This window comes from Gekko japonicus, unplaced genomic scaffold (assembly GCF_001447785.1).
Source record: "Gekko japonicus isolate JY-2015 unplaced genomic scaffold, Gekko_japonicus_V1.1 scaffold663, whole genome shotgun sequence".
NCBI classification, from domain to species: Eukaryota; Metazoa; Chordata; class Lepidosauria; order Squamata; family Gekkonidae; genus Gekko; species Gekko japonicus.
The window spans coordinates 28,701-46,266 of NW_015170912.1; the positions used below are offsets into that span (position 1 = coordinate 28,701).

Here is a 17,566-nt window from a genome sequence, read left to right on the forward strand (position 1 = left end):
CCATATTAGGATATTTTGCAACAATTTAAAAGAAGGCGAGTAGAAGCACGCTGCCATATCTTGGATCCTGGGGCCTAATCCCTCAGTTGTTACCATGGATATAGAATTATGGGTGGAGCTAGACATGCCAGAAGGAACCGCTACCAAAAGTGCTTTGACTTCCCCTGTATGTATAAGTAACCAAAGTGTACGATGCAGGATGGAGGAGACAGTACTACCACTAGCAGGCAGAGGGAATCTTGGCATCATACTGCCACTGGAAACTGCATGACCACCTTAGGCATGTCTAATGCCATCTCCTGTACTGTAGTCCAATGGGAAGGCCATCCATACAGACCTTTACAACAAACACATTTTAGAAATGTATTGTTTGTATGGATATGTGGGGGTGGGGAGTCCAAAGAGCCCTCTGCTAATAGCAATTATCTGCTGTGTGTGATAAGTACTAAACACATGCATCTGAATGCTAAGTTGCCCCATATCCAAGGCTAGGTCTACTGTAAGCAAGTGATAGAGTGAGAAATAGGACTGAATTAAGGTTAGAGACTAGGCATGAAGTAAAGCATCTTCCCTACCATAACCCCCCAAGGGTTAACGTGAACAGTGTTGGGCCTGAGCTGACCTGCAGGTGTTGTTAATTGGCTCTCTGGCCTGCAGGCTTCTTAGCATCCTCAAGGCCAAAGATGGAGGACAGTTAATTGGTTTCTCATGGGAACCTGTGATGGGAGGGGGGAGACTGGGAGAGGTTTCTCTTGGAGACATGTTTTGATTGGCCATCGCCATCGTCTGACATGCTGGGCCCAAAACTATAATTCAATTGTGGCCCTAGGGAGAAGTGAGCTGAGATTTTAACGGACTATCAGCCTGCAATTGCTACGCATAGTGGTTGCACTTTGATAGCTATGCCCAACTTTCTGACCTCCTAGCTCTCTCCAATATATTCCACTATATTATTGGGCCAATCAATACCCTCTTTGAAAAGCAGAAGTCTACTGAACTAAGAAGCAACATTCAAGCAAAATGCCAGTAAAGTTCTCCTTGAACAAGTATCATTAGAGACTTTCTGTACCACAGCCCCAAGCCTCAGCTTCATTATCTCCTACAGTGCAACGCTATGCAAGTTTAGGCAAGCCTAAGCCCATTGACATCCACTGTCAGAGGCTCATCCCATCTTCAGCTCATGTTTAGTTTCTAGGAGGTATACACGAGAAGAAATAGTCTCTTCAGGAATAACATGCCTTTAAAGCCATGTACCAGGGATTGCTGCCATTGTTAACCTGACAACAAGCACAAATACTTTTACAAGGAATAGCCTACAGCTAATTTTTCCAGTATATGTAAATATATAGGAATTTTCTTGAGAGTGGCAGACTACTGAAGAACTCCCAGAGACCAAATGCACATTGAGAGATCTCTGGTTCACTCGTTGACCTTAGTAACATGTTCCAACTGAGGAAATTGGGTCGAGGGACTTGCTGACAGCTATACCAGACAGCTTGGTGCTAGCTGCATCAGCTTTCAACAGTTTCAGTGCTAGATTTTGTGTGTTAACTAGTTAGGATAAAGGCCTTATAAGAGTCTTGCCGTCATTTACTGAACAGAAAGAGTTAACTTTGCAGGTTATACAGATAAAATACCGGTACTACATGTAAGGCATGTGTGAAATGGACCCTACCTTCGGGTACACTGTCTAACCAAAGATTAGGGTGAAGAGGTGATAATTAAACAAATGGCCTTTGATGAATAGTAGATTCCCGCATCAGAGCTCAAGATTGGCACATCTCTTTCATTTTTCAGAAACCTAACAGCACAGAACACGAGACAGAGCAACTGGATTTCCACATGCATTTGCCAAGAAGTTTGCCAGAGCTGTTATACACTTTTCTTATTCCCTAGGAATCAGCATTCCAGAAGATGAGAGTACACTGCTTTCTGGCCAATCCCAGTCACAAAGAATTACCATAAATACACTCACAACCCCAACCTAGACAGGGGTTCTGCTATAGTCAACACCACACAGTGAGCAAGTAATTCCAGGTAAAGTTCTTAAGTAATTCAAGGTGAAAGACACCCCTCCCCCAAGAATTCCAGAGCCAGTGCAACCTAGGGAAGCAAAAGTCTGCTACAACCAAAACCCATCCAGCAAGCCATGCCAAGTGAAAAACTTTACAGAACACAGACATCTATATTGCTTAGCCGTCCCACAAAACTCTTTGTTCTCAGTTACCTCAGGCCGGTTCTGTGAAAAGATTCCTATGAACTGATCAGGAGATGGTTTGAAGCCTCTGTTGAGAAGTGCTGAGCCAACACACTCTGCTCTGTCTGCAACCTGGGGCAAAAACCAAAACGCTATGATATATATGGAAAATACTGTATCTTTTATATCTCTGTGCAGGCATTTCTGGTTTTCAGGTTCCCATTTCACTAGGCTCTTCAACCATTTTAACATTCAAGACAAAGGCAGAGCTTAAACTATGCTGTATTGTTACACCTGTATGGGACAAAATCCTGTTTTGAAGGAGCCAGATGTCTATATGAGAATCATGCCTGATGCATCCACTGTTGAAACAACAGTTGAGCTACATTCCTTTGAGAACATGCTTTCTATGTCACACCTGTTGGATATATGAGTTTCACTCAATGGAACGGACACACTAAGAATCAGCGCAGATGCTGCAACACATAAGCATCCAAAAAATACAGCTTGTTTGAAGAATCTTACATTTAAACCGAATTTCAGTGAGACTTACACAAGTCATTTCAGAGTTATGAGTGTATTTTTACAACTTCAGTTTGTTAAAGCAGAAACTAATTTCTTCCAGTCTAGTACCTAGAAAATCAGCATAGCCTTTCTTTTTTTGCAGTTTAAATTTTATTGTTTTAGATAAAAGAGTATACATATCCACAGTCCATCAGCTTATTTACAGATCAGAGTCGTACATATCCAGTTATTAAACTTAACCATTGGTAATATAACGGCCAGTATTACTAATATGTAGCATATCTTTTTCTAGTTACATTTCTGTCTGGAGTTCTATCCAATTATATATCTTATCCCATCTCTTTTTGTGTACCTTCTCATCTTTATTTTGTAACTTTAAACTTAGATCGTCCATTCTGGCTAGCTCCAACACTTTATTTATCAAATCTACTTTAGTAGGTAAGCTTTCAGATTTCCAGTTTTGAGCTATTAACAGTCTGGCTGCTGTTATAATATAGCTGATTATATATGCATCCTGTTGTTTGTAACCTTTTGGAATCATGTTTAACAGGTATATTTCTGGTTTTAGTGCTACGTTAATTCCTAAATTCTCTTGAAGGACTTTCCTGACCATTCTCCAGAATCTTTGAGCTTAGCCTTTCTATAATCATGTCAACTGTATGAGAACTAAGAGCGGCACAAGCTTCCTGAGCATTCAGTTGCTTTTAATGCTCAGACAGTACATGGCTTTTTAGATTAATAATTACTTGAACTGAATATGGGTAAAGGAAATCATGGTTATGCTACTCACCTAACAAACAATGTATTTATTATAAGAGGTTATCAAGTGGCACTTCCTGCTAATTTATATATAAGAAGCCCAGTGGAGCAAACTTGGACAAGCTATCCTTTTTACAATGCATCTTGAAGGTGCCAACTGGACCCCGAACTATGAGATAGGCTGTGCAGTACAAGGACCCTGAATGCAAAGGATGCTTAACAGCAAGCCAATACCAACTTTCCGTCCCAAGCTCCAGCAGCTAACAGCTGTGCACCAGAACAACTTCACATGACATAGCTTTCCTTCCCTACTGACATTGCTTTTTTTTTAATTAACAATTTTTACAACATGTAAAAGGCCTGGCGTGATCTGGTCCATGAGGTCATGAAGAGTCGGACTCGACTGTGCGACTGAACAACAACAACAACATGTAATATGAAATATAAAATAATGCAAACACTTTTACAACAATAATATAAACTGAACAAACATTTCAAAAATAGAGCAACTTTTGGTAATGCAGGTTACTTAGGATAATTTATTTTTCTAACAAAAAACCCCTGATAACAGGGTACCAAACAGCAACAGTTTTTTTGTTATAATTTTCTGGTGATGAATCTGATAAATTAAACGACAATTTTTGCAGTATAAAATGTTCCCATATACAATTATACCATTGAACAATTGTAGGAGGTTTTGTGTCTATCTATCTGGAAGCTATTAACAAATGTGCTATTGCAATTAAGCTTGTAATTAATTCTCTATTTTTATTTCTAGTCAAGGTTTGCGGCCATTTGTCCAAAAGAAACAGCTCTGGAGCAACAGGTAAATTTACAGTTGTAAATCTCCTTAATTTGTTCGATAATGTTTTGCCAAACCCTACTGACATTGCCTGAACAATTTAGCCATTAGGAAAAACAAGCATAAATATGTTGATGCACAAAATTTTGTACCCACTTACCTCCTTATATGAGATCCATTCATATGGCTGATTTGGTTTTCTTACACCCAAACAGGGACCATTGTCTAAAGTATAAACAATAAATAATTTTAGGGGTGGGGGAGATATGGAAGAGATTCTCCCTCATCATCAAGTGTTTCACTTTCAGAGATTTGATATATCAGCTTCAGGCGTGAAATGCAAGGTTATATTTCTCCCCATTCTTTTCTGTTCCCAAGGATCCCAAAAAACCACTCCCAAGTATCAAAGGAAATGCAGAGGGAAGACCAGAACAGATCCAACTCCATGTTCCTTCTGTTCACCCACAAATCCACCCCCCTCAATCAATTTAAGTTCCAAAAGCTTAACTGATTAGTATTTGAAGTAGTAAGTGCATGCTTTTCCATACAAGGTTTTTGTTTTGTTTTGATTTGTTTTAATACAGGTATTCCATCTCCTCCTGCCTCATGAAAGCCAACAAGCTATTATCCTGTTCCATGCAAGGCACCTCATTTGCTCCACTTTGTTTCCCCCCCAAAGCGACAGTACTCACTTGACACATGTAATCCCCTTTGGAAAACATCATAGACTGTTCTCACATCATCATAGTAGTATTCCATTGGCTCGTCACTATCAAGTAATGAGGATCTCCGGGCGTATTCCTGTCAAAAAAAGGGTTACATGTTTACCTCTCTCCAGAGAGAACTTCTGTACCATTCCTTGTGATGTCAGGCAACTCACAGTAGCTAGGCAATTAGGATGGTGCAACAGTTTACAGGTAAGGACTAATGCCTGATGAAAGAAGCATCTTGATGGAAACTGGACATCAATACATAGTCAACACCTTCTGTCCTCTTTCTAGCAACACTGCGCTAAGAATGAAACGTCTACATGATTATGTTCAATAATAGCTAAGCTACATTTGGTAGAGGGACGAGCAAAAACAAAAAAAATATCGGTCTCTCTGTAATGCACTGAGTCATTCCTCAATGTAATGTATGTTAATATTCTACAATGGCAATGTTACTCTGGCTATTGTATTAAACTAAGATTAATCACTACAGGCTTGACAGCTTAATTAATCAGTGCAAACCGTTACCTTTCTAGCTACGGCTAAAACCAGAATGGAAAACTGGTAACTTTATAGTTTGATCGTTAAATAAATGTTTATAAAGTGTTCAGCTTTATAGCTGAATGGTTTGAAACACCCATAACTAAATCAATCATATGGCATATTCATATCACTGATTGTGTGTGTTAAGTGCTGTCAAGTCAATTCTGCTTTATGGTGACCCTATGAATTAATGACTTCCAGAACGCCCTATCCTTAACAGCCTTGTTCAGGTCTTGCAAACTGAAGGCCATGGCTTCCTTTACTGAGTCAATCCCGCTCATGTTGGGTCATTAAAGCTTTCCCCCTTCATGGGTTGCATTGCTACTAGCCAAGCAGACAACTTAAACATGTGCCCCTCCTCTTTGTGGTTGCTCAAAGCAGTCTTCTCTCATACCAAAAGGGAAAGGTCACAGGCTTATAGTTGCCATGTTTGCACAGTATATTTAAAAAAGGGCTAAAAATGCATGGCCACCATTTCCAGAGAAGCCAAAAGAGCCAGAAGCTCCCTTTGGGTGTATTTACTCAGTAAAGGTACTATTTTGGTGTTAAATATTAGATATGTACAAGAACTGGTTCAACTACTTCTAGATACATTCTAGTTGTCTAAAGCTTCCTTAAAGGCTCATTGTAAACACAGACACCAACAGTCTCCAGACAATACTGTACAAACTGAAATTTCCAAGTGATGAAGGCACAGCACAAAGCAATCACTTACTGGGGACAATATGGCAAAGGAAAACACTGGCGTCACAGACACTCCATATTCCTCACTTTGTTTGCATCCCCCCACCCCAAGAGTTCGGCTCTTTCAACAAATCACCCAGACAAAAAATGCTTTTAAAGTTGTGTCAGATAGGAATGATGCAAGGTAACAGCTGAGCCACCTTCTTTAAGAACAAAGAACTTCCTGAGTTCTGGTCCACCTTTCCATCAAATACTAGGTTCATATGTTAACCAGCAGCAAACTTGGGTTTTACCAATGAACATACAATCTTGAGAGACAACCAAGATCAGCAACTCCCTACGATTATCTTGATTCACAGGTGCAGGAGAATGAGCTGGTACAACCCTTTACATCAGCGGATCTCAACCTGTGGGTCACGACCCCTTTGGGGGTCAAACGACCCTTTCACAGGGGTTGCCTAAGACCATCGGAAAACACAAATTTTCAATGGTCTTATGAGAGCAACGAAAATGTTATGGTTGGGGGTCACCACAACATGAGGAACTGTATTAAAGGGTCGCGGATTTAGGAAGGTTGAGAACCACTGCTTTACATTGAAGGTTCCGTGGAAATAGAAGTTACGCACAGCATGGTACACGGTCCTACCCCCTCTGATCGCTCCGCTTGTTTTCTATTTGCAGGGAGTTTTTAAACAAGAGAACTCTTCAAAAATATGATCTTCCAATCTTCCACCTGCAGTCCAGTGAGACAGTCCATCCTGCCATTTCATCCCCCTGCATATGCAAGCTGACTGCTACATTCACGCGTCTCTTTTTTGGGTGGGCACTCCATCTTGCCCCCATGCTGTTTAACATCTACATGACATTGCTAGGAGAGGCCACCGAGGGATCTGGAGTTGGGGTATCACTAATATGCAGATGACACCCAGCTCTGCTTGTCCTTCACAGCTGAGTCAGGTGGGCCGATGGAAGTCCTCCTGAACAGGTTCATGTAGCTGGTAATGAGATGGATGAGGGCCAGTGAGAACTGAAGCTCGGACCACACAAGGATGAGGTGCTGCGGGTCAATGACAAAACTGTTCAAGGATCGAGGGGCTTGCTCTTTCCCCTGAAGGAACAGGTTCATAGCTTGGGGGCACTGCTGGATCCTGGTCTACAGTTGGAAGACCAGATCTCCTCTGTGGCACACAGTGCTTTGATATCAGCTTCAGCTAACAGACCAGCTACAGCCGTTCCTGAAAAAGCATGATCTGGTTACAGTGATCTGCGTTCTGATTACATCCAGGTTGGCGTAATGCAATGTGCTCTATATGGGGCTGCCATTGAAAACAGCCTGGGAATTTCAGCTTGCCCAAACTGCAGTAAGTCAGGCACACCACAACGATCATATCATCCCAGTTTGGGGAGATCTGCACTTGCTACCCATTTCTTTCCAGGCAAAATTCAAAGTGTTGTTTCTTACCCTTTAAAGCCCTTGACTGCCTTCCTCCATCCTGTCCAGTCCAGCAGTTAAGTCCTACCTCACAAGCCCTGTTCTCAGTGTCCCGGCCTACACTGTTTTTAAGCACCAGGCCAAAATATTCCTGTTCACCCAGGTTTTTAATTGATAGTTCTTTTAACACTATTTTACTGTGCCTTTAGTCTGAAACTCTTTAAGCCACTCAGTGGTCTATGTTTTTATGCTGTAACTGGGTCAGTAACACTGGATTTCAAGTGCAAGAGTCCAGTAGCATTTTAAAGACTAATAACATTTGGGGCAGGGTATGAGCTTTCATGAGTCACTATCACTTCCGCAGATACAGCTAGAATGTGAGTCCATCTGTCCTTATATCTTGGAGAATGGAGTAATTTCAGATGCTGAATGACAATAACAGGCAAATGACAATAGCAGGTATGACTGGATTAGGTGTGATATGCAGAGGGATAGAAGGCGTATAGAAATCAGCCTTGGTAATGAGACAGGAAGCCTAGGTCTCAATTCAGTCCAAGAGGATGCATTATCTTGAACTTCATTATCAGCTGCAGTTTAGCAGTCTCTCTTTCTAATCTCCCTTTGAAATTCCTTTGTAAGAGATCTGTTACTCTTAGGACAGCAACTGAATGTCCTGGATATTTAAAATGCCCCCCCCCACTGTTTTTTTTACTGTTGTGATTTCTAATGTCAGACTTATATCCATTTATTCTTTGTCATAGGGACTGACCTGTTTGTCCACTGTAGAGGGTAGGAGGGCACTGCTGACACATGATGGCATAATCTGGATTTTAACTAATAGCTTTTAATGTTTTATTTTTATGTTTTAATTTCTAAAGCCACTTCAAGCAGGTACCTTGGAGAGGCTGCATTAAAATTTCCTAAACAGAGTGAAGATTCCCATTAGCTTGACTTCATAAAAACTGAATATCATCACTCCAATAACTAAACAAATTCTTATTGAGGGCAAGGTTGTTTAGTTGTTAAAGATGCAGTCTCTTTTACAAATTTCACACTAGCTGGGTTCACTGGCTAGAGTTTTAATCACAAAGGCCTCTTGTCACATTCATTTATGACAAATCAAGTAAAGATAACCACAGCTACAGAATCCCTTTCCAGCAAGTTAATACTTAGCATTTAAAGCTTTCAGCTTCTAAAGTGCCAACTGTATGTTATGTTTCACTCTTGACCCTCCATGGGGATTTTTAGTCAGCTGTCAGCTGACTAGGGAGAAAGGGCCTCTTTCTTCTTCCCATCCTACTTTTCTGCTCCCAAACAGCCAGGTAGTGGCGTTATTTGCCCCCACTGGCAGCTGCATGCCTAACTCATCAGCACATGTGCAGCTACCAGCGGGGCAAACTGTACCTCCTCAGAACCGCTTTGATTAGACAAAAGGACGTGGGGAGGAAAGGCAGTCCAGACCTGGACTGAGGGCCCCACAAGCTTAAGAACCAAGTTCTTCCTAGAAGTCCCCCATGGAAAATGAATGTGTAGTTAGGCCCTAAGACACTTCATATTTTGTCAGTAAACTGACAAAAGGTAGATTAGTAATATCCTCGCATTTCAGAGAGGAGACAAGAACAGAAAGTGACTTGCCTACAGGATGCCAGAAAATTCATGGCACGGGTAAGATTTGAACTGGGATTTGGGCGGGGATTTCCCAGCTCCTGCTCTTGGCTGCTATTCCAGCTCTTTATGAATGAAATTGTGTTACTGGAATATTATGATGTATTGTGACTAAATTCAGTGGCAACAGAACGGGGGGGGGGGGGAATTGTTACAGCTAGTGTGCTACTGTAAGGCTAAAGTGGTACATGAAAATTACTGATGGAGCCATGCTTCTCTGAAAAGAAGATCTTGAACATGGAGTGGGTGGGGAGTCTGCCAGTGAGTGCTGCTGGCTGGAGTGAATTCTTGGGCTTATATCAACAGCACCCCATCCCAACCAGCCACATACAAGTTACCAGCCAGTTATTTTGGTTAATCACTGAAACCAAGGAATTTCCAAATCTTAGTAAGCCAACAGCCATGGAAACAACATTAATATTACTGAAACAACACCATACGGAATCTGTGAATATCACCATCACCATTGCAAAACCATTAACTTATTTCCAGAAAACGATTTATGGAGAGAAGAGCAGAAGATTTCTCTACAGTTGCCTGCTAAAAAATGTGCCTAGCACACAGGGCTCCATCCTGCACTTTTAGTAATTTCAAGGGATTTCAGCAACAAGCTTCTTGCTACAAAATGCAGAGGCAGATTTAAATCAGTTCCCAATGTATTTTAATTCACATTCTGATGGACATACTGACATTACTGTAAACAAACACACACTGGTTTGCATTTAACTGTATCTGTCATACTTAAAATTCTGATTAGGCAGCTACATTACATCCCATGCAAAAATCCTTTTGTAAGCAGCTCTGTAGCCAGAAAATTTGGCTTGGTGGGGGCATGGGGAAATTTTGTGGGGCAGCAGGTGAGGGGCAGGGAGCCGCCCCTCTTCCTCACCTCCTGCAAGATTTAAAAGGCCTGCTGATCAGCTGGGGGGCCCTTTAAATCTTGGAGGAAGGGAGGGAGAGAAGGGGCTGCAAAATTTAAAGGGCTCTCCAGCTGATCGGCAGCTACATGTTCCACTGATCAGCTGGAGGGCCCTTTTAATGTCACAGGAAGGAAGGGAGGGGGAGAGGGGCAGCAACTGTTGTGGGGAGTGCCTCACATTTATGGGGGAAGAGCCCCAAAATACCCCACTGTAGCTACAGGCCTGTTTGTAAGAGGCAGGTCTTTCTGCTTGGTGCTCCTTCCACATGCAGAAACCACTTGTTTGCATATCAAGGCCTAGAGCTTTCCCAAAAGAACTGGAAGTTTGACAGAACCAGGTTTCTCTATGAAATCCAAAGTTAATATCTTGCTTGGTTATTAGAGTCATGTTTTAAAATTCAAGACACTGGGAGTAGCTGTACAGGAGAATGAGTCGGTGGGTGCCCTGGTGAGATACAGGATGGCATTGCTTGGATCTCAGTGCTACAAATAACACCCATGAAGGGAAGACCATCAACAATTCACAATTATATATGATCAAAATTGTATATTACACTCATTAAGGTACAAGGATGGGTTAGTGGTCATAACCCAATAGAATGTATAAACACATGTTTAGCAGGTTGCTCATAACAATTAGGCATTATTTACAAAAAGAACTTGTTCAAAAACCAACAGTAGGCTCCTCTGTAATTCCATACATGAATAGTGTCCATAGACCTCAAAACAGAAAGTTACTATGGCAGGAGACACCCACTGTATGGTCTCTGAAACCAACAGTAAACCTGGTGTCTGTGTGAGACCTACTGGCCATGTTTATAGTTCTCGATCTCAGGAGTCACATTTCTATCCCCCCTCCCCTTAGGAACATATGAAGCCTCTTTATACCAAGTGAGACCCTTGATCCATAGCACTGTTTACATATTAAAATTTAAATTCCCTATGGAAGCTAAGAATATGGTATTAGGTATACTGCCTGGAAAAATTACCAAAAAATTTGAAAGAGTTATTCAAATATATGGTGATAGCAGCTAGAATTATCTACACAGCAAAATGGAAATTAGACTTCTGTCCAGGCTTAGAAGAATGGGGAAATAAACTTGCGCACTATGCAGTAATGGCAAAATTAACAACCTATTTGAGAAATAGATCAATTATGAAATTTGAGGAGAGATGGTGTATTATGCAAGCAGGAGACAAATTTAGAATGAGAAAAAGTTTTAAAATTGTATATAAATGTACTGCAATGCAGAAGCAGAATGAGAACAAGTTTTGAATATAAATGTATAATGAAGTGGATTTTGAGTAGAAACACCTTTTATTTTCATTATGAGATATTGATTTTCCTTTGTACTTTGATATATTAAAAGTTATAGCAATGAAATGTGTAATATTGAATACGCGGTAATGATGAAATTAATAATGTAGTTGCAAAATAGATCCGTTATGAAATTTGAAATTTAAAATGTTGAATATAGCAGTACCCCAACAGACGTAAAGACCGTTATATTTTATAGATAATGTCTTAAAAGTTATAATGAAGGAAATGTTGGGGAGAAATATTTTCAGTTTTATACACTCTGTAATATATAATTATCCTTGATATATACATTTATGCTATATAAACCCTCTTGCCAACTACAGAATATATTAATCTATACAGAATCACATGTAACTTACTCTGATGATACTATCCTAACAAGTATTGCTCCTAACAAGTATTGCTCCTTTATCTATCTGAGCAAGAGATCGGATCACTTCTAAGTAGGTCGCTTTGCATGTAAGACACATACATTTTACATGGAGTGACCAAATATCAGGAGAGAGAGTCTGAAAAAAAAACCCCACATGACACTGAAGCAGGTAAGTCTAGTTTTCCCAGTACATAAATTAATGACACTGTTTTGGTATTTAAAAGAACAAGTTATCACAGGACCCAAAGAATTAGGCCTCAGTCACAGTGCCAGTCACCGCACTGAAGGGTAATCAGGAACATGCATCAATAACACCAATATCAATATCAGGGGAGGGAGAAAAGAGGGAAAGCCTCAGGCCTATTGAAGCCTATGCCACAGGTAAGTACATTGTTGTTTCAGAGCACGTTTTTACATACATTTACTGTGACCCATCAAGTGAGATCCTATTCTCCAGCAGCCTCTCACTAGAATATATTGATGCAGAAACATATTCACATTGCATAACTGACCCAGAGCCAATCAAGTAGATGGATAAAGATCCGCTACATGAGAACAGGCAGGCATCTGAATACAGTACGGGCTGAGAGGTTTACTCTTTGTAAGCACAGCATCTTGCTGAAGGGGGCTAAGCCCTGTCTCTTCCACACACACTTCGCCATATACCACCTGCTTTAAGCACTTTTCTTCCAGCAGATCCTTTCTGGCACCAAAGAAAAATGCATCGGCGTAACAAAGATATAAAGTGGGGAAGGGGCAGGCTTTAGTTTTGCTCACCCTGTGCTCTGTTCCCTGTAATAATAAGAATGGGCCTCCCAACCTCTGCATAGACAGGAACAGATGGAAGACACTGATTTCCTCTGCCACCCTTATCACTTCTTGGTGCAAATGGGGCTGTAAATTGCTATCTCGTATCTCTAGTTGCACACTGAAACTATGTGCTTCCAAAGTACAGCCTGCATCAGAGGCTCAGGACGCATTCAGTCCGAAAGCACACAGTGGTAAAGCAGGGTGAACAGGATTGTATTCTGCTTGGTCACAGCCAAAGGGAGTGTGCACCTCTCCAGGACCCAGAATTCCTTCAAGAAAGAAGGTCTAGGTACAGCAGGCTGTGATCGCACCATAGAACTGTGACTAGACAAGAGATTCATGCAGACTTACCACATAGGAAGCAAAAAATAGCTTTCTGTCACCTTTGTTGTTACCACATTTCTCCAAAGCCTGTTTCTCACTTACCTAGTTGCAGAGGAGGTTTTCGTTTAGGTGTAGGTAGCATTTTACACCTGACGAATCAAAGGATGCCCTATGGCAGGTTTCTTTTGGCACTGGCTTCTCTGCTCTGCATTGCTCCTCATTATTCCCATCTACACCTAGCAATCCTTCCTTTGTATACCAGGAGGCCTTGCCAAAGAACATTGCAAGCACACCGAGGAAAAATGAGATCCATTGTGTGCAGCTGTGTTTAGAACCCCGGAACATGAGGTATTTGCCTGGCAAGAACAATGCATTACAGATACTAACCCATTTAAAGTCATGGGTTACGCCGGTGCTAGAGCACCAACCTCACCTCCTGTCTTTTAAACTCCGTAACATTCAGCCTGATGGAGAATTCTGGTGAACTCAAAAGCTTCCACCGTGTTTTGGGCCAGTTTGGTTGGTCTAATAAAAACACATCACATTTGTTTTTGGATTTTGCATGGACCAATGTGGCTGTTTACAACTTTTTCAAAAAAGAACTACGCCATGAAGCCCAATATACTTAATATAATATTCAGCTATCCCAGCCTTAACAGGCAGGCATTTAAGAAACTGAAAGACTGCTTACCTCTGCCTCCACTTCCACAGACTGCATGGCTAAGTCACATGGTGGTTTCAGAGCTTTAGGTCTTGTGGCATACCAGTAAGTTGTAAGCGCTGCGAACGCACCAAACCCCATCAGTGTGTTTGTTGGAAGGGTGCGCATGTACTGCCTCACATCACCAAGTTCTGGCATTCGCAGATGCCTGAACAGTTCATGAGCTTGCATTGCAGTCTCTTGCAACATTGGAAACAGTGGAAATCTGTTGATACAAAAAAAAAGGTAAGAAAGAAAAAAAGGATTCTAAGCTTCCCTTGAAAAGGAGATGAATGTCTTTAACTGGCCATAGCAAGCTGGAAACAAACACTGCAGCCAATACCCTTTGCTTTAATGGTTGACTCATTTGACCTAAGGTCTCAACTCAGACTGCTCTAAGTTAGTTGTATTACTCTTATTATTTTATATTTCTAAATATTTTGAATTTCACCTGATTTCTAAATTTGAGATTAATCCTATAAGTTTTCTTAACCACATCACAAAAAGCTCATCTTTTTCCTTCCACGTAATCGCCACCAAGAAGAATTTTGCTGCCATGGCTAATATCCTGTGTTTCTGGAAGAAGGAAAGTGTCAGGTTTCTCTTTTTGGTTTGGGTCAGACAACTGCTGGCACAGCATGCCCTTTGGACGAAGTACTGTCTCAGTTTGAAAACATGTTTTGAGTCTCTTTGGAAGATTTGAAATCATCTTCAGAACAACCAGGTCATGGGGGGATATACAAGCAGCCATGCTCCTCTCTCCCAGGAACACGCTATAAAAGTTTATCTCTGTCTCTTCTGTAAGGCAGTTTTTAAAGCACCCTAAGCTAAATGCCTGCTTCCCACAGAGTTTTAGCCTGAGCTGTTATTCTAGATGTCGTAACAACTGAAGAGTGCCCACATTCCCACCAATACCTTTACATTCCTGACAGACATAAACATGGGCAAAGCCACAGAGCTCTTTTTTTTTAAAAGCCTCCTCCTGCTGCCTCCGCTCAGCTGACGCTTTCTTCCACAGCCAAGGTCTCTCAGGACATTAGTCACGTGCTACAGCATTATGGTTCCTGCCCACTAGGCCAAAGGTAACTAGCAGACATAGTCCATACTTAGCCTTGAGAGAAGGAGGGCCAATGGAAACACAGCCTGGGATCACCCCACTGCACAGAGGGTGGCAGGCAGAGGAAACAATCGTCTGTCTCAGAAACTCACAACTGGCAGTGACATTCATTCATCGCCCATCAGCTCATTCCTATCTCCAGAGCACAGCTGACAAAAAAAACCCTTTTCAGAGAGGAAAGATATCTTAGTGTATAGTTGTCTGCAAAAGCTTGTGCAGTTTTTGAACAAGACATTGAAGATACAAGCAGCATGTGGGTGTGTGAGCATTTGGGGGAGAGAAGAGATGTCCAGAACGTGAGAGTGAAGAGACATCCATTCATTTTAAGTCAGGCAGTTCGGTGCCAGGATGTCCTTGGTTTAAATATTTATTTTATTTATCTACAAACACCCCACCTTTCTCCCCAATGTGTTTACATCACTGTCACCTCCATTTTATCCTCACAACAGCCCTGTGAGGTAGGTTAGGCTGAGAATGAAACTAGCCCAAAGTTACCCAGCAGGCTTTCCATGGCAGAGGGGTCATTCTAACCTAGGTCTCCCAGATGCTCTTCTGGCGCTCTGTCCAGTATACCACACCATAAGCTTGTGACTGTTTCTGGTGTCAACCCTTTTGCCGCCACGTGGGCCGCTGAGCAGCATACCGCAATCAGCTGGGCAACAGGTACTCAAAACAAGGCAATAATATGGGCAGTAGAGGACTTCAATCTGAGGGGAAGGCTTAAAGGCCTCGGGAAATTTAACTGCCTAAAAGCCACTTCATACTTTTAGATGGCAATCACATTGACCATAGTTGTTCTACAGTAACCACAAAATGCAAAGGTCAGTTGTGTACCCAAACCTGAACAAGACAAAGGTCAGGGAAGCATATCCAAGGTCCTCTGGCACACACCCACCTGCCCTTCAAACTTTATACAGTGACAAGCTTCAGTAGAACAGCGATAAGCATGATTGCTACCTAAAGTCTGTGTTTTTGCACAGAGGCTTCTTAACAGGCCTTTACATGGTATACAACAAATTCGTCTTTGCAGTGTTTGGTAGGCGGATGCTTGGAGCTTTCTTCAGTAAATAAAAGTGAAGTTACAAATAAACTTGTCAAGGAGATATACACAACGATTGATGTTCTAGCACGCTATTATACAGAAGTCACTTGCCCCCCTTTGGCATGCAGAAACGATTTCCCTATGTTTGACTTAAACACTAAGGATTTTCACAACATTCTACTAGCAAGATCTTTTATTGCAGTACATGATGGTACCAAAAATGTAGAAATAAATCAAACGTTACCTTTTAGAGCATAACACATGCTCATTTTCCCTCTGGATTTAAATCATTAATGTCTGCAAGATTCCTAGCCCCCATTTTAGGATGTACCTTAATTACAACTTTTTCTCAAGTAGAAAAGAAAAAATTCGTTTGGCACATCAGCTTTGCATATCTGGACAGCCGTTAGTGTAGATGAGACTCTACTGTGCCATGCACTGAGCCAAACAGCTGCTATTCTTAAGCTGCATCCTATACAAACTTGCTTGGAAATAACCCACTCTGTACAGAGTGGGGATTTCCTTCTGAATAAATGTGCTTATGGTTTCACCACTATTGTTGCAGACCATCAGTGATGTGTTCCATGCACATTTAATGGAGACATGAACAGTGTTCCCTCTAAGCTGTGGAGTCTCGTGAGCAAAAATTCTGCTTTGTGAGCTACTGACATTAAAGTTGTGAGTGAGCGATTTGGCTGCTGCATAAATTAGTGTGCTCTGGAGCCATCCTTCCTGAGCTAAGACAAAAATGTGTGAGCCAGTGGCTAAAGAACTGTGAGCTAGCTCACACTAACTCAGCTTAGAGGGAACACTGGACATGAAACTCTTTAAGACAGCGGTTTGCAGCCCTTCTGTCCTCCAGAAACCTCTACATCTGTTTGAATGTGAACAAACTTCTGCATATTACAGGATTCCAACACAATCTGCAAAATAACTCAGAAGCTTCAGAAGAAACTTGCCCAAGGTCCACCAGTCTTAACCACTATACCACGCTGGCTCTCTGTTACTATCTTTTCTCCCCACACCCATTTACCAAGCTCTTCAATATTCTAGGTACACGGCAGTCTGTTGAAATCCTCACACTAAAGCATCATATAACCTATTAGCTGCACCCTCACATTCTCTCTCTTTTTTTTCTTAAATCCCTGGAGGGATATTTTTTATTTTGCAAATACTACAAAACTACAAAGAAATATTAGGGAAGGGACTACAACTAAGGATAAAGGAAAGCAAACCACACTAAACTAAAACCCCAAGAGGAGGAGATCTTTTCACTGTTAGTAAAAATGTTAGTACTATAAGTGTTAATATCACAATATACTTGTAGAGTTCTTGCTTATAACAATTCACTATTTATATGTTATTTTATTAGTTGTTATGAGAGAAATCTCTGATTATCTTCTTATTCTTCGCTTCAAAAGGCCATTTTCAAAGTCCTTCTGCCTTTACTTCGGCTTTCTGTCACTGAAATCGTATACCACTCTGGCAGGTCCTGCACCCTTTTCTGCCGCAGAGTCCTCTTCCGTTCCTGAGGTAACAGAGTCACTAGACTTCGTTTCTTCCTCTTTGGACTCTTTGTCCGTCCCCAGCTGAAGCCTCAAAAATTCTTTAGCTTTAAAAGTGGAATCTATCTTCTCTCTTCT

The 17,566-nt window shown here is 41.3% G+C and overlaps 1 protein-coding gene across 1 annotated transcript in view; it reads right to left on the reverse strand.

Moving 5' to 3' along the window:
* ACSL1 (acyl-CoA synthetase long-chain family member 1) overlaps positions 1–17,566 on the reverse strand; it is a 52,937-nt gene that overhangs the window by 25,818 nt on the left and 9,553 nt on the right. The window contains exons 2-5 of the mRNA XM_015418694.1: positions 13,756–13,990; positions 4,976–5,084; positions 4,444–4,508; positions 2,228–2,329 (exon numbers count right to left, since the gene is read on the reverse strand). Coding sequence (XP_015274180.1) covers positions 2,228–2,329; positions 4,444–4,508; positions 4,976–5,084; positions 13,756–13,974 — 495 coding nt within the window. The 5' untranslated portion in view covers positions 13,975–13,990. The remainder of the gene's footprint in view (positions 1–2,227; positions 2,330–4,443; positions 4,509–4,975; positions 5,085–13,755; positions 13,991–17,566) is intronic.